General features: G+C 36.3%; 1 protein-coding gene, 9 non-coding genes and 1 pseudogene across 10 annotated transcripts; all 11 read left to right on the forward strand.

The window, feature by feature from the left end:
• Window positions 1-715: 715 nt before the first annotated feature.
• Window positions 716-876, forward strand: LOC132069010 (U1 spliceosomal RNA). The gene has a single exon (XR_009417590.1). It is a non-coding gene; the product is annotated as a U1 spliceosomal RNA (small nuclear RNA).
• A 327-nt stretch (window positions 877-1,203) lies between these two features.
• On the forward strand, window positions 1,204-1,417 carry LOC132069109 (small nucleolar RNA U3). Its single transcript, XR_009417675.1, has one exon. It is a non-coding gene; the product is annotated as a small nucleolar RNA U3 (small nucleolar RNA).
• An 800-nt stretch (window positions 1,418-2,217) lies between these two features.
• LOC132069011 (U1 spliceosomal RNA) lies at window positions 2,218-2,378 on the forward strand. The gene has a single exon (XR_009417591.1). It is a non-coding gene; the product is annotated as a U1 spliceosomal RNA (small nuclear RNA).
• Window positions 2,379-4,564: 2,186 nt separating this feature from the next.
• LOC132069111 (small nucleolar RNA U3) lies at window positions 4,565-4,777 on the forward strand. Its single transcript, XR_009417677.1, has one exon. It is a non-coding gene; the product is annotated as a small nucleolar RNA U3 (small nucleolar RNA).
• A 995-nt stretch (window positions 4,778-5,772) lies between these two features.
• Window positions 5,773-5,932, forward strand: LOC132069016 (U1 spliceosomal RNA). Its single transcript, XR_009417596.1, has one exon. It is a non-coding gene; the product is annotated as a U1 spliceosomal RNA (small nuclear RNA).
• Window positions 5,933-7,205: 1,273 nt separating this feature from the next.
• LOC132069007 (U1 spliceosomal RNA) lies at window positions 7,206-7,366 on the forward strand. The gene has a single exon (XR_009417588.1). It is a non-coding gene; the product is annotated as a U1 spliceosomal RNA (small nuclear RNA).
• A 438-nt stretch (window positions 7,367-7,804) lies between these two features.
• Window positions 7,805-8,018, forward strand: LOC132069107 (small nucleolar RNA U3). Its single transcript, XR_009417673.1, has one exon. It is a non-coding gene; the product is annotated as a small nucleolar RNA U3 (small nucleolar RNA).
• A 1,931-nt stretch (window positions 8,019-9,949) lies between these two features.
• LOC132069012 (U1 spliceosomal RNA) lies at window positions 9,950-10,109 on the forward strand. Its single transcript, XR_009417592.1, has one exon. It is a non-coding gene; the product is annotated as a U1 spliceosomal RNA (small nuclear RNA).
• A 989-nt stretch (window positions 10,110-11,098) lies between these two features.
• LOC132069006 (U1 spliceosomal RNA) lies at window positions 11,099-11,258 on the forward strand. Its single transcript, XR_009417587.1, has one exon. It is a non-coding gene; the product is annotated as a U1 spliceosomal RNA (small nuclear RNA).
• Window positions 11,259-12,734: 1,476 nt separating this feature from the next.
• On the forward strand, window positions 12,735-15,168 carry LOC132066273 (large ribosomal subunit protein uL23-like; annotated as a pseudogene).
• A 2,135-nt stretch (window positions 15,169-17,303) lies between these two features.
• On the forward strand, window positions 17,304-20,617 carry LOC132068171 (receptor-like protein kinase THESEUS 1). The gene is made up of 2 exons (XM_059461671.1): window positions 17,304-17,811; window positions 17,876-20,617. The coding sequence occupies exons 1-2, from the start codon at window positions 17,774-17,776 to the stop codon at window positions 20,403-20,405; spliced, it is 2,568 nt and encodes an 855-aa protein (XP_059317654.1). The 5' UTR covers window positions 17,304-17,773; the 3' UTR covers window positions 20,406-20,617.
• The last annotated feature ends 663 nt before the right edge of the window (window positions 20,618-21,280 follow it).

Genomic DNA, 21,280 nt, shown 5'->3' on the forward strand with positions numbered 1-21,280 from the left:
AACAACCTTATGACTTAAGAGACTACGAATAAGTTTCCAATGATTTTACTTGATAGACTGAGGTAGCGGTCTTTGTACACTCAGAACTAGAGGGCTTTTGCACCGCGTTCAACCAAACACATTGCTTCCAACTCGGACCATGTATACATATATAGAGAGAATCTTAATTAAAATTACCTAGCTCTGGATTTAGCCTAGCTCAGAGAACTAGTAATGTAGATAAGTTTTCTGATCATTTTTGGTAGTGCTGATTATTGTGGCATTTGATTATAGTACTACATTCTGCAGTTTACATGCAAGTTTTTAGCTGATATATACTTGTCACATTCAGTAAGTCCAGTGATGTGTTAGTCTTAGGAATCAAGTAATCTTCAGTTTTACAATAAAGAAAAGCCTGTTGATGTTTTTTTTCATCTATCAAAAAGCGAGTTACGTTATTCTACATTTAAAGCCATCCAAATTTTCTTGGTCTTGAAATGTAAGAAACCAATAGAGCAAAAATCTGAATTACTCCCAAATTCGTTCTGTAGTGAAAGGAAGATGCAGTCTGGATTGAATATATTACATAGCAAATGGACTGTGGGAAGTTTTTCTGCAAAAACTGAAGTCAAATGATTTGAAGATCAAAGTGTGATCAATTAGACCCACATCGCCAATAGAATAAGAAGAGTAGTGAGGAGACATTATAAAAAAGGGCGAAGGACAACGAAGAAACATACTTACCTGGACGGGGTCAATGGGCGATCAATAAGACCTATGGCCTAGGTTGGTGACCTCCATTGCACTTTGGAGGGGTGCCCGCCTAAGGTCGGCCCAAGTGGTCGAGCCTACGTCATAATTTGTGGCAGCGGGGGCCTGCGTTCGCGCGGCCCCTACCCAATCCAAAGTCCAATTATTTTCTAATATCTTATTAATAGGCTTATGAGTTGTGAATTGCTTGAGCATACTACATACCCAATAGTAATTTATATCTTTTCCAGTTGCAAATTACCTCGGTTCTTGTAAACTTTAAAACACAAATCCTAATTTTTAGATTAGAATTTACAATTGTACCAATAACCAACGTAAAAGATTGAAAAATACAAAAGAAGCATAAACAAATAGGTTGATTGAATTGAATACTTTTTTTTGTCTCGCGCCTCATCTCCCACATCGGTAAGTTATCCATGCAACCAAGTCTATGTTGTAACGACATGAATTTACACGGCCTTACTTGAACAGGATCTGTTCTATAGGCTCGTACCACTGTATCCTTGAGTTCCAAGGAGACCGGAAACCGAGTCTAGTGGATGAACTCTAGCCATTAGACCAGAGCGTGATTAACAGCCTCCTGGCCTTCAGGTCATGGGTGGCATAGAGGATCGTTCTCAGCTCCAACCATGTGTGCTGGGATGGTCTATTGGCTGTCTGACAGACTCTTTTTGCTGGTTTCACTCATTTTGTGTGGCGCGGGAAGGGGCGTGTGGCCCAGTGTATTTCCATCAGTTTCCCCTCAGGACTCATTCGGTTTAAACCATTAACCAAAAGAATGAACAGTTCCTCTAATGAGAGCTGAAACAATGAATATAGGTTTCAACTAATATTGTATTCTTTTATATGCTGTTACTACATTGTTTGAAATTATATCTTATTGGTCTATGAACAAAATTCTGCTCGTACAATATAAGGAGTGACTTAGAGAATCTTAATAATAGAAACAGATGCAAGCTTGCAATGAACGCTGAGGCAGCTGTTTTGGTCGTTCTGGAAGTTCTTTGAGGGATTACGTATTGGTGGTTGACTTATCCATGATTCCAAACGTGTGCGATTTCGTGTGTTACCTTCAGGAAAACTCGGTGTCAAGGACTTAAAATATGCTCGTGATATGTGGGGAATGTCGGTGAATTTGACACAGGAGATCCGTGGTACAAAATATACGACTTAATAGTTAGTTTAATGAACACTATATTGGCGCATCATTCTCAACGTTATCTCATGTTTCTTACTGAAGTAATTATGCAAAGAGGAGGTTGCTTTTAGCTTCCAGGAGTAATCAATTGTATAAAAGCAGCAGCATGTATTGGTCCTTTTATTGGAAATTGAGGATGTTAGTATTTTTCCTCATGAATTAGCATTCTGTTGTTGATAAATAATACTATAGTCCCACATAGCCAAGTGAAGAAGGCAGCAGACTAGTGAGGAGATACTATAAAAGAAGGCCAAGCGCAACAAAGAAACATACTTACCTGGACGGGGTCAATGGGCGATCATGAAGACCCATGGCCTAGGTTGGTGACCTCCATTGCACTTTGGAGGGGTGCCAGCCTAAGGTCGGCCCAAGTGGTTGAGCCTACATCATAATTTGTGGCAGCGGGGGCCTGCGTTCGCGCGGCCCCTACCCAATTTTAAGTCTAATTATTTTCTAGATAGTGTTTCATTTACATGCTTATGAATTGCTTGAGCAACACATTCTCAATAGTTTTTACGTTTGAGTTTTAGTCAGAGTTGTGTATCAACTCATAAAAATAGTAAGGAATTAAATATTCCTTTGTGTATCATCTCATAAAACAGTAAGGAGATAAATAGTGCTTTCTTTTCTCGCCTCCGACAACGATAAGCTAGAGCCAGGGAAGTCTTTATATTATTTTGCACTAACATGCATGGGTACGACCTTACTTGAACAAGATTCGTTTTAGGGTTTTGTGGCACCTAAAGAGTGGTATGAAAATAGGAAGTCTTTGTATGGGTTAGCAAGCAACTTAAAGAGTAGTATGAAAAGTTTAATGTCTTTGTATGGGCTAAAGCACCGGTACTTAATGTTAATCTTGGCCCTAATGTGAATGTTGTTAATGAGACTAAGAATTTTTTATCTTCTAAGTTTGAAATGAAAGACCTTGGAGAAGCATATGTGATTTTAGGGATTAAAATCAAAAGAACTATTAATAACTTTTCTTTGCGTCAGTCTCATTATATCGAAAAGATGTTGAAAAAGCTTGATTGTTTTGATGTTGTGCCAATGAGAAAACTTAGCATACACTTGAGAAAGAATAAAGAATCTAGTGTTTCTCAAATTGAATATGCTAAAATAATTGGGAGTGTAATGTTTCCAATGAACTATACTCGGCCTGTATAGCTTATGCTGTTAGTAGATTAAGTAGATATACTCATATGGATCCAAATAGACTTGTATAGCATGTTCTACCATGGAATCTGAATTCATTGCGCTCGAGTTGGCAGGGCAAGAAAGGCGAGTGGTTGAGAAACCTTTTGCGTGTGCCGTTGTGGGGAAGACAAGCTACACCAATCTCTTTACATTGTGACTCACAGGCGGCAATTGGGATTGCCAAAAGTAGTGTTTACAATGGAAAAAGAAGACATATTCATATCAGACATGGTGCAGTTAAACAATTGTTGAAACATGGTGTTATTTTCTTGGAATATGTAAGGTCCGAAAGAAATTTGGCGGATCCTTTAACCAAGGGTTTAGCAAGGAAAATGATCCTTGATAAGTCGAGAGGGATGGGACTAAAGCCCATTGATTGAGGTAATATGGTGGTTACCCGTTTGTGGTCAAACGAAGCCATATATGCTGTCAATATACACTATATTTCCTATCCCTACGGCGTGTGGTAGTGTTTTTATAAGGTTGAGCTTAGTTTGCTCTAATGATTCCATAGCCTTATGGTAGTCTATGTTGAGATAGACTCGATGGAATCACCTACGTAAGTGTAATGGTGTGGTCGCCTTTTATGAAAGACTTGGGTCGTCTTTTTAGAGCACTCATGAGACCCAAGGCGTGTGCGTGACCATAAAAGCACTTTGTTAGTATCGCGGAGGTTGCACAAAATTAAGGATATCGTATGTGTTATGGGGGTCTCAACGTATGTCCATTCAGTTCAAGAGTACTTCACTTTGTGGATATTAGTTATTGCCTCATTTCACTATGTGTTAATTCAAATCGAAAGATATTGACACTTAAGTACATGTTCCTTCCTTTCACCTAGTCCGTTCTTACTCTTTATCTTTGCATTAGTGGGGGGACTGTTGAAATCATTCCTAACGTTTGTGATTTTGTGTAATGCAAAAGATACAGATACGTTACAAGGAGATTAACCTATTCATTCCAAATGCATGAATTCTCTACAAACACGTTACGAGGACTTGAAACAAATTCATCCAAATGAATTATGTACCATTTGATGTAATGGTCAATGAATTATATTAATTTCATTCATCTCCTCTTCTGTAAACTCTCCTAATTGCAAACGTAAAACTCTTGAAAATTTCCTGTATAAGAAGAGACATTGGTGAACATAAAATACACGAAACCAAAAAAAAAAAAAAAAACACTCTTTTTCTCAAGTTAGTTTCTGGGCAATTATTTTGGGCAACCTCCAATTTCCAGCCACGAGTGCACATGTTTGGAAGAGCTCTGGAACCTTGGGGAGTGACCGGCCTTAACGATTTGCACCGGAGTCTGGCCGAAATTGCTTTCAAGGCAGTGGCTTGCCACGACACACTATTTGTGATAATTTGGTTACTATTTTTAATTCCAAGTTCAATATTAATATTATGCTATTTTTTCCTAACATTACTTGAACAGGATATGTTCTATAGGCTCGTACTACTGTATCCTTGAGCTCTAGGGACACAGGTAAACCATGTCCGGTGGATGAATTGTGGCCATGAGACTAGAGCGTGATTAACAGCCCCCATTGTCCGCTGGGTGATGAACTAGTAGAGGATCGTTCTCAGCGTAGTTCGCTGGGGCTAGAGATGGTCTCGTGTCTATCGACAATTCCTCGTATTCTTTTTTTTGGTATTATGTGTTATAATGTTTTTCCAATTAGGAAAAGTTAACGACCTTATGACTTATGAGACTATGAATAAGTTCGCAATGATTTACTTGATAGACTGAGGTAGCGATCGTTGTACACTCAGAACTAGAGGGCTTTTGCACCGCGTTCAACCAAATACATTGCTTCCAACTCGGACCATGTATACATACGCAGAGAAAATCTTAATTAAAAACTAGCTCTGGATTTAACCTAGCTCAGAGAACTAGTAATGTAGATAAGTAGTGCTGATTATTGTGGTATTGTTGTCTTGTGGTATCAATCATATTGCTCGAATACCTAGTACAGTGGCGGAGCCAGAAATTTGATGAAAGGTGTGCAAATTTTCTTATCAGTTGTGTTAAAGGTGTGCAAAATCAAATATATACTCATAATAGCTTACATTTAAGCTATGTACACCGTAATTTTCCGGCGAAGGGTGTGCACTTGACCACCCTTCGCCTAAGGTGGCTCCGCCCATGACCTAGTAGTACTAAATTCTGCATTTTACATGCAAGCTTTAAGCTGATGTATAATTGTCACGTTTTAGTAAATCTAGTGATTTGTTACTCTTAGGACTTAGGAATCAAGTAATGTTCATTTTTACAATAATGAGAAGCTTGTTTTTGGTTTTTATTTTTTTATTTTTTTTTAACAATCTATCAAATAAGCTAGTTGTTCCATATTTAAAGCGATCCGAGTTTTCTTGGTCTTGAAATTTAACAAACCAATAGTGCAAAAATCTGAATTACTCCCGAATTCGTTCCGTAGTGAAAGGAAGATGCAGTCTGGATTGAATATATTACATAGCAAATGGAGCAACTATGGGAAGTCTTTGCAAAAACTGAAGTCAAATGATTTGAAGATCAAAGTGTGATCACTTAGACCCACATCGCCACTAGAATAAGAAGAGTAGTGAGGAAACACTATAAAAGAAGGCCAAGGACAACAAAGAAACATACTTACCTGTACGGGGTCAATGGGCGATTAGTAAGACCTATGGCCTAGGTTGGTGACCTCCATTGCACTTTGGAGGGGTGCCCGCCTAAGGTCGGCCAGGTGGTTGAGCCTACATCATAATTTGTGGTAGTCGGGGCCTGCGTTCGCGCGGCCCCTATCCAATTCTAAGTCTAATTGTTTTTGAGTGTCTAATTTATGGTCTTAAGAATTGCTTGAGTAATATTCTCAGCATTTTACATCTTGTCCAAACATTCTCAGCATTTTACATATTGTCCAATTGCAATCGCCTCGTTCAAATCCCAATTCTGTCAAATAAGAGTTCACATGAATTAATTGTGCAAAAAGCATCACTCGGAAGTTGCAAAATTTCATAAGCCACTAATGTCCAAAAAGATAAAAAGAAAAGAAGCATAGTTCGAATAAACAATAAGGTAGCTTGGAGATTTGGTCATAGTTGCCGGCTCATAAAAACAATAAAATAATTGTGGTGATGGAGTTGTAGAGGATCGTTCTCTGCCTGGTTCGCAGGGCTTGAGATGATTTCATGGCTGTCTGACAGACTCCTTACCTTTTTTCCCTTATATGTTTTTCCAATTAGGAAATGGTATTCCTCTAATGCCATTGTCAAGTTTATTCCACCATATGGTTAAAAAAACAATGGAAAATATAAGTGTAGTATAAACATGCTCTGTTGTTTGTAAAGCTTTTGAGAGGGCTCTATTCCCAGATTTAGTGAATTTTTTTTCTTGGGACAAAGTTGAGCTAATGGCGCATTTGTTATTTAGAACCGGATTTTCACTACTTGGAAATAGCTATTGAAAGATCCAATTTTCTGGGAATTTATGCCTAGGCGCGTTCCTATGTTCTTATTTCGATGAGGCTTGTATAAAGTCTCAATTTAAGTGTCTTACTTTTCTTTTTGGTTTGTCCCAAAAAGAGTGCATCTTTCTATATTTAGTAAGTTTTCTCATTCCAACATTCTACATAGCAAGTTTAAGACCAAAAGATCTAAAGGACTATACACATTTTTATTTTAAGATCTCAAATTCAAAAGTCTCCCTTTATTTCTTAAATTTCGTGCCCAGTCAAACTAAGACACCTAAATTGGGACGGAGGGAGTAGCTTTTTGACTATTTTTTATGTTATCTTCTAGAAAAAAAATAATGACAGGTCTATCGAAAACCAAATGCATTTATACATGTTAGTTTTAATAAATACACAAAAAGAAAGATTCACAAGGAAGAAGCAAGTCTGGACAAGTGCACAAAGGTTGATGTACATAGCAAATGCAGCAACTATGAGAAATATGCAAAAAATGAAATTCAATGATATGAAAATCTGAGGACATTCACTTTCCCACCTCGCCAAGTGAAGAAGATAGAATAGTAGTAACGAAATACTATAAGAAAGGGCCAAGGACGATGGAGAAACATACTTACCTGGACGGGGTCAATGGGCGATCAATAAGGCTCATGGCCTAGGTTAGTGACCTTCATTGCACTTCGGAGGGGTGCCAGCCTAAGGTCGGCCCAAGCGGTCGAGCCTACGTCATAATTTGTTGCAGTGGGGGCCTGCGTTCGCGCGGCCCCTACCCAACCCAAAGTCAAATTATTTTCTAGTATCGCGTTTATAGGCTTATGAATTGCTTGAGCACCCACATAATAGTAATTTATATCTTTTCGTCTAATTATTTTCTAGTATCTCGTTTATAGGCTTACGAATTGCTTGAGCACCCACATACTCAATAGTAAATTATATCTTTTCCAGTTGCAAATCACCTCGTTCTTTTAAACTATAATATACAAATCCTTTAATCTGTAGATTAGAATTTATAATTGTACCAATGATTACTCTGAAGTTGCAGAACATCTATAATAACCAACGTAAAAAAATTGATAAATTACAAAAGAAGCATAAACAAAGAGGTTGATAGACTTGAACACATTTTTTTTTCCGCGCCTCGTCTCCCACATCGATAAGTTATCTATGCAGCCAAGTCCTTAAATTACGTTGTAATGACTTGAATGGACACGACCTTACTTGAACAGGATCTGTTCTATAGGCTCGTATCACTGTATCCTTGAGTTCTAAGGAGACAGGAATCCAAGTCTGGTGGATGAATTCTAACCATTAGACCAGAGCGTGATTAATAGCCCCAGTGGCCTTCGGGTCATGGTGCCGTAGAGGATTGTTCTCAGCTCCAACCATAGGTGCTGGGGTGGTCTGTTGGCTGTCTGACAGACTCTTCAAACTCTTTTTGCTAGTATCACTCAGTTGGGTGGGGGACGGGAAGGGGCGTGTGGCCCAGTGGATTATTTACAACAATTTTCCCCTCAGGACTCATTCGGTTTATAGTGTTAGCCAAAAAAATGAACTGTTCCTCTTATTATAGCTGAAACAATGAATATAGATTGCAACTAATATTGTATTCTTTTAAATGCTGTTGCTACATTTTTTTGAAATTATATTTATTGATCTATTAATAAAAGAGAAAATTAAGCTAGGTGTCCACTAGGGCATCTAGTTTGCCATTTTTAGCCCAACTATCCACTTTTTACCCATATATACCTTTCGCAATCTACATTACCCCGATTGGCCTTCGGGTCATGGTGCCGTGAGAGGATTGTTCTCGGCTCCAACCATAGGTCTTTGGGGTGGTCTGGTGGTCATCTGACGACTCTTCAAACTCTTTTTGCTAGTTTCACTCAGTTGGGTGGGGGACGGGAAGGGGCGTGTGGCCCGGTGGATTATTTACAACGATTTTCCCCTCGGGACTCATTCGGTTTAAAGTGTTAGCCAAAAAAATGAACTGTTCCTCTTATTATAGCTGAAACAATGAATATAGATTGCAACTAATATTGTATTCTTTTAAATGCTGTTGCTACATTTTTTTGAAATTATATTTATTGATCTATTAATAAAAGAGAAAATTAAGCTAGGTGTCCACTAGGGCATCTAGTTTGCCATTTTTAGCCCAACTATCCACTTTTTACCCATATATACCTTTCGCAATCTACATTACCGAAATTTTACCCTTCACTTTCCAAGTACCGTGCTCAGCTCATCATGATGTGGGTTATTTCCCCTAGGAATTTACACCACCATTCTCTTTTGCGAATTTTCCAACTGGGTTCTCATTTTTTTTCGATTTATGCAACTTGGTTCTAATTTTTTATTATCAGAATTTTTGAGGTGGTGCAATTTCACTTTGAATTAGAGGTAGTGGTCACGGCAGCATAGACGGTGGAAGTGTGGCTGGGGACTTCGGAGTTGGAAGGAGGCGGAGAAGATTTCTAGCCGATGGAATTGGAAACTTCTAGAGTGGATTTGCTGGCGGTCGATTTAAAATTTTATTCCTCAAGGGAATACGTTGTTTATACATAGTTATACAATGTATATGCATTGTTATACAAAACATATAAATTATTTATACATTATATATAGTGTATAAGGATGTATATGTAAAGTTATAAAAGAAGTTGAACAACTTATAGATAGCTATACATTATATATACATTATTTGTACACTGAAATTTGAGTTGGTTTCGTGTATGTATACATGATTATACAAAGCATATATATTGCATATACAGATTATATATAGTTATACAGAACATATGTATTATCTCTACACCGATGATACCACAAGACTTTATCCTATGACAAAAATAATATAGTAGTACATATTTATTACAGTACTATTTTAAAAATTTTCAATGGACCTTGTACTTTGAAAAAAGAAGATATCTTTATTGAATTCCAGTGTACTTCAGTTCTTTGAGGGATTACATATTCGTGGTTGACTTAGCCGTGATTCCAAACGTGTGCAATATCTTGTGTTACTCTCAGGCAAACTCGGTGTCAAGGATTCAACATATGCGTGTGATATGTGGTCAATTTGACACACGTGATCTGTGGTACAAAATCTACGACTTATATTACCAGCTAGTTTAATGAACATTATATTGGTCCCTCATTCTCAACGTGATCTCACGTTTCTTACTGATAATTATGCAAAGAGGAGGTCGCTTTTAGGAGTAATCAGCTGTATAAAGCAGCATGTATTAGTAATATTGGAAAATTATAGTACTACCATAGTCCCACATCACCAAGTGAAGAAGACAGAAGACGAGTAAGGAGATACTATAAATTAAGGCCAAGGACAACAAAGAAACATACTTACCTGGACGGGGTCAATGGGCGATCAATAAGACCTATGGCCTAGGTTGGTGACCTCCATTGCACTTTGGAGGGGTGCCCGCCTAAGGTCGGCCCAAGTGGTCGAGCCTACGTCATAATTTGTGGCAGCGGGGGCCTGCGTTCGCGCGGCTCCTATCCAATTCTAAGTCTGAAGTGTTTACAACATCTAATTCCAGATGGTTTACCTTGTTGTAGAAGAAACTGATCCAGAGGATGAACATTTCATCAATTGCAATTTATCAAGTAAGTCAATTAACTAAGTCAATACTAAATGTGATAAGATTTTTCAACAAGATAAAAAAAATAAAAAATTGTTCTTATAATACTTAGTCTCTTTACTGCCAAATTATTGGAATCTGGCAGGATTCTGTTTAGAATCATAATTTTGTTTATCTTGCAAACATAATTATTCGACGAACTAAATGTCTTGTGTGCTTCTTTTCGGAAAATAAAAGGAGAGGCAAAAAGAAAAAAAAAACCTTTTGCTTTTTGTCCACAGGTACATACGTCAGTTTTTTTGTATTTATGCCGAAGAAGAAAAGAAACTAGAGGAATTTATCCATTAGTAATTTCTGCTAAACATTGCAGAGAAGTCCATACTTTGTTTATTTATTTATTTATTTATTTTTCTTTCTCCTAGCTGGGTCGGGTTAGCCCACATGGCAACCCGCGATCTAATATTTAACCGTTGTCCACGGAAGTGGATTCGGAAGTTGAACTTATGGTTTCGAATTCGGGATTTCACCACATCTCATTTGATTTATTAGTTTCTAAATAAAGTACGCATACTTATTTGGTAAAAAAATTCAACACATACATACATAAAGTCTACGCCAAAGCTACATTCGGATGAATCTGTAACATTAACACTACATACGCCCCTCGACTTGTTCATAGCTGTTCTGGTGTTTAAAGCATGCATTTGTATTATTTGGATATTGAAGATGTAATTTCTTTCTTGACATAAACTCATGAATGAGTATATAAGGAAATGAAAAAAAAGAGCTTCTCATAGACAGCAAAAGTTGTCTGTTAAAGAAGGATCACTTAGTCCCATATCACTAAGTGAAGAAGATAGTAAGCATGGACATACTATAAAATAGGGCCAAGGGCAACAGAGAAACATACTTACCTGGACGGGGTCAATGGACGATCAAGAAGGTCCATGGCCTAGGTTGGTGACCTCCATTGCACTTTGGAGGGGTGCTCGCCTAAGGTCGGCCCAAGTGGTCGAGCCTACGTCATAATTTGTGACAGCGGGGGCCTGCGTTCGCGCGGCTCCTACCCAATCCTAAGTCTAATGTTCGCCCTTGTTTGACCTGATGTGTATGATACAAGGTACAAAACATACTGTTTTTGGCTCTTAACTGCCTATGAAAAAAAATATGAATATCTTTTGCGCATACAGACATTTGTATATAAGCAAAATACGTCATTTCTCTTTTTAAATTTCAACTAGCGAAACAAAAGTACTAATCGAGGATAATAGCATTTCTTGTAACAAATCGCGTGGTTGTGATAGGTAGTTAACATTATGTCCCGTTTTTATTTTCCCTTTAAATTACCAGTTGTTCTTTATTAGTTGAGAATCATTCTTGTGCACATACAGAGAAATAAATCTTGAGTCCACTTATGACTATTTGGTGAATTGGTGCTATTGTAGTTGTAGCCATGGAACTCGTTTCAAATATTTCAACAAGTCATGGACAAAACAGCATATAAGAACACCTATCGACTATTTTTCGGTCATATTTTTGAAAAATAATCACGGTTTTGAAATTTTAAATCTCACAATTATCCTACAATTTCACTTGTGAATTTTAGAACTTTTTGATAATATTTTTTCATAAAATTGCAAGTTTTGGCCTTAAAACAGCTGGTTTTTAATTTTTTTGTTCTTTAGCAACCGAACTAGCCTTGTGGGACATAAGATCTTTAGAAACTGAAGTCATGCAAAGACAATACTTATGGAATATTATGATAAGAAAATATAAACTTATGTTTTGCGATTTTTTTTTTTTTTTAATGAGGCGACCAGCAAACAATAAGTACCAAACTGCAAATGTTCAGTTACAACAGCCGAAAAGTGGCTATTTGTGAACTTTATCCCAAAAATACAAGAAGGCCCAAATATCAAAAGCAAGCCCATGTTGGAAATATAAGATGGGAAGGTGTCAAGACACTTAAGACTCAATACTATAAATGATTTCACACACATCATACGAACTCCTCCTCGAAAACATAATAATTCCTAGATAATACAAAAGACAATGAACTGAGGTAACATAAAAACCATGCACCTAGGCATTCTAAAAGTCATTTGAATCTAGACACTTAAACATTTAAGTTTACTATTTTCAACAGCCCAAGCCCAAGAATGTCAAAAATTACCAGACCAGTGTAATAGTGAACTATATCACTGTCACTTTACAACCTTACGAACTCCCTCGATTCCATGTATATTCCTCTGTCACACTTTAATTGTGATTTAAAATAATCCGCTTAATTTTAACCTTAAATTCAAGCATGGAATTTTCAAGTTTTTTGAAGTAAAATATACATATTTGAAAACTAACGTATTATAAGTCACAATAATTGCCAATTTAAAGTTGTCACATAAATTGGGACGGAGGAAGTATGTATGTATGTATGCATGCATGCATATATCTAATATATAGTTTTTTTTTTGGAATCGGTTTTGTATACTTATAAGAATTGTATGCTTTGGTTTAGGTAAGGTTCGCGTTGCAGTAATCATCAATGGCTCCAGCAAAAGGTATTTAGCTTCAATGAGCTTTATGTATTTATTTACTACTGAATTATGCGAAATTAGAGAATTGCTAGTTTTAGAGAGCTCCTAATTTACCTTAAAAGAAGAATTACTTAGAATTGAAACTAATAGCGGAAGGGATGCGTGGAAGTACTAATTTTGATTGAGTTGTAGTTGGTTGCTTGATTGATTTGTCAGTCTTCTAATTATACTGTATTTTTGATAAACTGAAAGATTCGTATTTGTGTGAACCGTGGACCTTCATTAGTCCAAAATTCGGTGGACAAATGGGCTTGAACTGCGATATGATTGATCTTCGTGTTATTTAGTACTGAATTATGTGAATTTAGGAACTGCTAGTTTTAGAGAGCCTCTAATTTGCATTAAAAGAAGAATTATTTAGAATTGGAATGGATAGAGTTCATTTAGCTGAGTTACTAACTTTGATTGAATCGTGTTGGTTGATTGATTGTACAGCAGTTTGGTAAGCTAAAGAAGTTGTATTTGCATGAACTTTGGACCTTCATTACCACTTTTGGCAGACAAATGGACTTAACTGCGAATTGCTTGATCATCGTGTTGTGCTGGTCTTTTTCATAGTTTTTTTTTCCTATTTAATGGAGGTCGAAATGGATATAGTGGATTTATTTAGCTGAACTTGACGAATTTTGATTGAGTTGTAGTTGGTTGCTTGATTGATTTGTCAGTCTTCTAATTATACTGTATTTTGATAAACTATAGAAGTTTTATTTGCGTGAACTAAGGACCTGTTGGGATTTTATTTAAATATAAATATTTATTTATGAAAGGGTTTTACTTGAGAAGGTGTCCTTATGAAAGGAAGTGTCCTTTCAAAATTACATAACCACTCGTCTATTTAAAAGAATTATCTTGCTTTTGAAGTGAGATTTTTAACGTTACTTTGTTCTTCCTCCCAAAAACTCTTTTTCTTCTATAAAAATCCTGCACTTAAAAATCAGTAAAGTTCTTGCTTTCCTAAGACGGATTTTCCCACCGTTTGCTCGGGAGGACTTATCCACTAAATTATTCGTACAATCTCATAATGAATCTCGTAGAGGAGAGGGAGCAAATATCGTTTTTACGATAAACTTCAAACAAAGCCTCCAATAAGTGTTTATTGTTCATTGTCAAGCCTTCATCTTTGTATTCTTCTTCATACATTTTTTGTGTCCTTGGTATATATTTTCCAACAGGACCTTCAGTAATTCACAAATTTTGGTGGGTAAATGGGCTTGAACTGCGATTTGATTGATCTTCCTGTTGTGCTGTTCAGTTCATTGTTCTTTTTTTCTATTTAATGGAGGTTGGAAGTTGGGAGGACTTTTGATTGTTCAAATTGCCTGGTAATGTCCAGTAATAAGTTCCTCACTTGGCATCCACTTCTTCAAACAAATCCTAATAAGACGTGGTAATTCTTAAAATTGGTCCTTTTATTAGGAGAACGAACTAGAAGTTTTATTTGGAATGGCACTACTCTACAAACAGTGATATGCATTACTATTAGTTTTTCTTTGAATGAAATATGGGCAAGGTACTTGGACTAGCCGACAATTGTCTGTTTTGTTTAGCTTTTTAGTGCATGATTGCTGATTTATATGAAACAGACATGTTAAGAGTATTTCGTGATTTTTCAGCTCTTTACACGAATGGGGAAGGAACTGATTGCTTCTTTTGTAATGTACAGATGTAGCACCCCCTTAGTGCTAGTTTTACATTAACAAAATGGTTGCTTTAATTATAAAAGAAAAAGAAACAATGATATGGAACTCTTAATTCGTGCTCTGAAGCAAGATAATAGGAGTATTATTTTTCCCGACATTTTCCCGCGGTATTCTTATCTAATAGCCAAACGAAGTGGTGGTTTAACTGGAATTAGTGTAGGAGAGGAAATTATCTGTGCTATGAAGTAGAAGTCATATTTTTGGATATGCATGTCTATTCTTTTGAGCTGGTGACAGCGTCATTGGAGTTCACAACTTATTCCTTGATGTCATTACATTACATTGATTCTATTCTATCTTTTGGGTCACAGCTGATAGCACAAAAAAGGCAGACCCCAAAGCTCAGGCCGCAAAGGTTGCCAAGGCTGTGAAATCTGGTTCAACCTTCAAGAAGGCGGCAAAGAAGATACGAACAAAAGTCACCTTTCACAGCCCAGGACATTGAAGAAGGATAGGAACCCAAAGTATCCCCGTATTAGTGCACCTACAAGGAACAAGTTGGATCATTACGCAATTCTCAAGTATCCTTTAACCACCGAGTCTGCAATGAAGAAGATTGAGGATAATAACACCTTGGTTTTCATTGTTGATATCCATGCTGACAAGAAGAAGATTAATTAAAGATGCTGTAAAGAAGATGTATGATATTCAGACCAAGAAAGTGAACACATTGATCAGGTAAATGCCAAAATATCTGATTAATATTAGTTGGTTTCGGGGCTCGGTAATTTGCAATGTAGTATAATAAGTATTAGATAGTTGGTTTTTGTCGATCACCATCATCATTCTCTGCATATACCGTGTGAAATAAATACCTCAGTATTTGCTACATAGAATTCCATTTTCCTGCCAGCGTTCGCATTCTATGCATGCCCATTTTGACAATTTTGTTAGCTGTTTTAGTGTCAAATAGTTTGAGTGGTCCCCCCCTAGTTGCAACTATTAATTAGAGAGGTCAAAATATTTCTACACTTGAGAACAACATTGTCACCTTTTGCCTACATTTTCCGTTGGAGTATATGTACTGCTTTGCTCAATACATTTCTATGTATTTTACAGTAGCATTTTTAGTTCTCATAGTATATTTTTTCTTTTCTTGCTTGTGGTTGCTGTTCGTTTTGCTCCCTCTTCTCTTTGGAGCATGCAAGTATGGAAAATTGTATGCTCAACGTACAAAAAAGTGTTGTGTAATTTTTTAATGGGAAAATTCTATAAATGGGTCCAAGAGGGTAATTAATTTACCCCACCTAGCTAGTCATGTAGAAGTCCCCAAATTTTATGGGTGAGCTCTAGGTTGTTTTGATATATTTTGGACTAAAACCAAACTTTGGTTGGATACTCTGTGTCCAGGACTAATTCACTTAATCGATCTTGATGGTAGGACTTAATATCTTATAATAAGCTTTAACCATTGACAGTAATTCCATTTAGCTTTAAACTAAATGATTGCTATTACTCTTAAGTTTTATTTCTTTTAAAGTCAAAACCCTCTAAACGTTGATGGATTTTTCTTAATACGAAAAATAATTTAGATTACTTAAGATGTGGTTGATGAAGCAGGAGAAAAGAAAACCAAAAATTGCCAATAGGACGAATTACTTGAAATTTTAAAATAGTGGAAGGAAAAGAAAAAGCAAAAAGTTAGAAAAGTCAAGTAACTTGTACTATACTTTTTCCTTTTATCTTTTTGATCAAAAGTTCTTTCTTTAAAACAATTCCACTTCCTCGAAAAGAAAGAGAGAGTAATTATTTCAAAAAAGAAATTATATGTTCTTAATGGGGTAATCTGGGAAACATTAGAGTGTTACTGACACAAACAATGATTTGATTAATTTGAGTTAATTTTTTTATAAGTATCAATTAAAGAGCTAAACTGGATCTTAACAGGATGGATCACGTGATTACTTAATTGCGTGATGAAAACAAAGGCATGTTATTTGCACGTGCTCTCGTGCAGAAGCCGCAAATAACAAGATGATATAAAAGGTATTTCCTCATCCTCACCTTTTTTTTTTTTTTTTTTTTGGCTTTCTCTTTCAATTTTTAGTTTTATTTTTTATTTGAGTGAACGAACAAATACAAACTGGATAATGTATCAAGGATTTTTTTTTTTTTTAATAAATCTTGAAATATGACTAAAAGTAATCCTTAAAGCAAATAAAATTATTTTTGTATGACCTATATGTTACAAGTTCGAACCATGAAGCCAGTATTGACTCTTGCATCAGAGTAGACTGCCTAAATCATACCTCCTTAGAGTATGACCTTTCTCCGAATTCTGTGTGAATGCGGAATACTTTGTGCACCGCAATATTTTTTATCATGAAATAACTGGAAGAGATTTAGCTAGCATTTGGCCATAGATTTTGGATCAGATTTTGAAAATTTATCTTCAAATATCTATTTGACTATGAAATTTGATCAGATCTTGAAAATTTATCTTCAAAATATTCTCAAGTTCCAAAAACTGAACCAGTTTTTGGGAGAAATTTTACTTCCACTTACAAAACTTCAAATTTTTTTCAAGTAAAATGCATGTTCAAGCACAACTTTAAATTCTAAAAGGCACACTTCAAAAACTCAAATTTTCAAATTTCAATTTCAAAATCTATGGCCTAACGGGAGCTTAAATATCTCAATCAACATCAACAAAAATATAAGGTGTGCTAATTATCATGATAAAAATCCATTTTCAGCCCCAAAAAGGGACAAAAAAAATGGATTTATATATAGCATTATAAAATAAGAAAAAAAGTTGGTCAACTCATGAATCTAGAGATGGTAGACAGTTATTGAGATATAACAGGACTGACAGTTGTATACTGCCTGCCTGTAAGTGTTAGTTAGCTAGCTATTTCAATTCCCTAAGCTTCCAACTTTAATGTCATCACACAACTTGCTTCAAAAATTCTCAATACTACACTCTCACTCACCCACCGACCCAAAAGTTCCAAATTCTTGGAATACACAAAAACCCCATCTTCAAACTCACACTTCTCATCACTTTTTCCCAATTTTATACTTTTGTTTCTCTGTCACACTCATAAGGTATGTTACTTTTTTCATTTTTTCAGCTAAATTTGACAAGAAAATGAGTTTATCCTATATGGGATTTTTGTTTTCAGTCTTGTAGTGTTGTATCTTTGATTAAAAATGCATTCTTTAAAAGGGGTTTTCCTGTTTTTGTTTTCAGTCTTGTAATATTATTGTATTTTTTTATTAAAAATGGTTTCTTTAAAAAGGTTGTTCTTGTTTTCAGTCTTGTAATGTTGTATCTTTGAATAAAAATGGAATCTTTAAAAGGGTTGTTCTTGTTTTCAGTCTTGTAATGTTTTGTTTCTTTGAACAAAAATGGAATCTGTTAAGGGGTTGTTCTTGTTTTCTGTTAGCATTGTGTGTTTTCTCAGTTTTTCATCAATGAGTTTTGCTTCTTTTACCCCAATAGACTGTTTCTTGATTAGCTGTGGGAGTAGTAAATCTATACAAGTTGAAGATGGAAGGGTTTTTGAACCTGATTTTGGTGATTCTGATGTGGGGTTGTCTACAAATTCACTTATCACTGTCTCAAATAATGAAAAAAACAGTTTGTTGTCTGAACTTCATAATTCTGCTAGGGTGTTTACTAAGAGTTCAGTATATACCATTAGTACAAAACAGATTGGTAGACATTGGTTAAGGTTGCATTTTTACCCTGTTAAGAGTAATCAGCACAACCTAAAATCAGCTGTTTTTTCTGTTGTGGCAAATGGGATTACACTGCTTCATGAGTTTTCCTTTTCAAGATTGGGCAAAAAGGAACCTTTGTTAAAGGAATACGTAGTCGAAATAGGCGGATCAAGTAGTAAGTCGAAGAATTTAGTACTTACATTGTCTCCAGTTGGTAGCTCAGTTGCATTTATCAATGGAATAGAAGTTGTTTCTATGCCTGAGGGTCAATTTGATTTCAGTGTTATCCCAATTCCAATGGGGCCTGGTTTTGTTATTCCGTCCTCGGTTGCGTTAGAGACAGCTTATAGAGTGAATATGGGAGGTCCAAGATTGACACCAAGAAATGACACTTTGTGGAGGATGTGGAATTCGGATCATACGTTTCTTTTTAACCCTAGTAGTGCTCGGAACGTGACCAAGGATCCGAAATCAGTTAAGTATCCAGTGGATGGAGAGTCGGTTGATATTGCCCCGAATTACATTTATGCAACTGCCCAAGAAATGGCAGATGCTAAAGTAATGGATCAGAAGTTTAACATTACATGGGCATTTCAAGTTGAAAAGGGATTCACTTACTTTATTAGGATGCATTTCTGTGACATTGTTAGTGTTTCTCTTAACAATTTGATATTTGATGTGTACATCAATAACCAAACCGCGGTGGAATCGTTCGATATCTCAACCAAGACAATGGCGTTATCAGCTGCTTACTTTATGGATTTTGTAGTAAATATGTCTACGGGCTCAGACAAAATTTTCATTCAAGTTGGTCCTTCTAATTTAAGGACTACTCAAGCCAATGCAATTCTAAACGGTTTGGAGATAATGAAAATGAGCAATCCTAGTAACAGCCTCGACGGAAAAGTTGCCATATATTCCATCAATTCCATAAGATCATATGCTAAGAAACATGTCAAGCTAGCAATTTTTGCTACCTTAGGAGGATTAGCCGGTTTATTGCTCGTCTCAGCATCCTGTTTTCTCTGTTTCGTTTGTTTCCGTAAGCCAAAGATGGTGAAACAAAAATCTATGACATGGCTAATGGTGAAACAAAAATCTATGTCATGGCTATCTTTTCCGAATCAAGTTGAAATTTCGGAAACAAAAATCTCGGCAGGTAGTTTTGCATCAATGACACCTTCACGGACTTTTGGGCGGATTTTCGCCTTCGCCGAGATTCGTGAAGCTACTAAGGACTTTGACGAGAGCTTGGTCATTGGCGTTGGTGGCTTTGGCAAAGTTTATAAAGGAGTGCTCGAAGACGGGGTTATGGTTGCTGTAAAACGGGGAAATGGAAAATCTCAACAAGGGCTCGTGGAGTTCAGAACAGAAATTGAGATGCTATCCAAGCTACGCCATAGACACCTTGTTTCTTTAATCGGTTATTGTGAGGAGCTTAATGAGATGATCCTTGTATATGAATTCATGGCAGGCGGGCCCCTCAGAAAGCACTTATACGGATCGGATTTTCCTCATCTTTCTTGGAAACAAAGACTAGAAATATGCATTGGAGCTGCGAAAGGATTGCATTATCTTCACACGGGGGCATCCGAGTGCATCATCCACCGGGATGTCAAGACTACTAACATTTTGTTAGATGAGAATCTCACTGCAAAAGTGGCTGATTTTGGTTTATCGAAATTTGGCCCCGCATTAGATCAAACTCACGTGAGCACTGCCGTGAAGGGAAGTTTTGGTTACCTCGATCCGGAGTATTATCGTAGGCAGCAACTGACAGAGAAGTCTGATGTGTACTCTTTCGGAGTAGTACTCATGGAAGTTCTATGTGCTCGGTCAGCAATCAATCCTTCTCTCCCACGAGAACAAGTAAACATAGCAGAGTGGGCAATGCATTGGCAAAAGAAAGGCCAGTTGGAGCAGATAATCGATCCATATCTTGTAGGAAAAGTGAGCATTGATTCACTTAGGAAATATGGTGAAACCGCGGAGAAGTGTTTGGCTGAATACGGTTGTGAGAGGCCATCGATGGGAGACGTTCTTTGGAATCTTGAATACGCTCTTCACTTGCAAGCGGCTGCCAGACAATCTTTAGAGGAAGAGAACAGCAATATCATACCGGATATACCTTACTCAATTCCCCGTGTTGAGTCGGGCGAGGCTGACGAAATCGACATTGTTAGCCATGGAGAATCAGATATAACAACTTCATCTGGAGTTTTCTCTCAGCTAATGAATCCAAAGGGAAGATAAAGAAGAAGAAGCTTGTGTTTATGCAAGAAAGAAATTGTGGTTATAGTTTTCTTTTTCATACTCTAAGTAGATTTATACCTTACATTATCAATCTCAGGATGAACATTCCTTTGATGCATATTTAGGTATGGCTTACACAGCTTACATTATGAATCAATTGTAGTACAGTAATGTTTTTATTGTAATTGTCATTTGATATCTTAATTTTCTTCAAGATTGTTCAGTTATTCTTTTTTCTTTTTGATGACTGTGGTATCTGGCCAGCTTGTGCGCACCTCAACTAATTCCACGAGATACCTGTTGCCTCTCACAAGGTAGAAAATACTTTTGACGAGTCACACCAAAGACAACAACTGTTCTTTTTAGTTTATTTTTCCTGGGTCTTAAAACTTAAAAATACATAAATTTTCTTTAGTTTATTTTTCTTGGAAAGATGAGGTCTTACCATTAAAAACTACATATATTTTCTTTAGATTTAAGTTATATATATTGATAGGATAAAGCAAGGCGCCAAGAGACCGTTGTTTTATTATATAGTACATCTTACAGTTTTCCTTGTGTTTGCTTACGAATCGTATTTTGCAGACATGCTTAGAACTACTTTTGAACGACAAATTTCTGATAGTTCTAGTGACTTTGTAACTAATGGTTACTTAGCTTGGCTACAACTTACTTAGTCCGCTCGGACCTTGTATTTTGTTATGATGCATAATATTTATATATAAAATTATCAGTTTCGACCAACCAAAAAAAAAAAAAAAAACATTTTTTACTAGATTTTAACTTGTGATAGCATGCTAGTTATCATCTATACCAGATTACCAATTAACATTAAGAGATTCACCTTTAATCACCTAATAAGTAACTTGATTATG

Source organism: Lycium ferocissimum, chromosome 8 (assembly GCF_029784015.1).
Source record: "Lycium ferocissimum isolate CSIRO_LF1 chromosome 8, AGI_CSIRO_Lferr_CH_V1, whole genome shotgun sequence".
NCBI lineage: Eukaryota > Viridiplantae > Streptophyta > Magnoliopsida > Solanales > Solanaceae > Lycium > Lycium ferocissimum.

Excerpts from the sequence above, each read along its gene's own strand:
- LOC132068171 (XM_059461671.1), top strand. The coding sequence starts at position 17,774 with ATGGAATCTTTAAAAGGGTTGTTCTTGTTTTCAGTCTT. Across the intron at positions 17,812-17,875 it reads TTGTTCTTGTTTTCAGTCTT|CATTGTGTGTTTTCTCAGTT; the intron begins GTAATGTTTTGT and ends GTTTTCTGTTAG.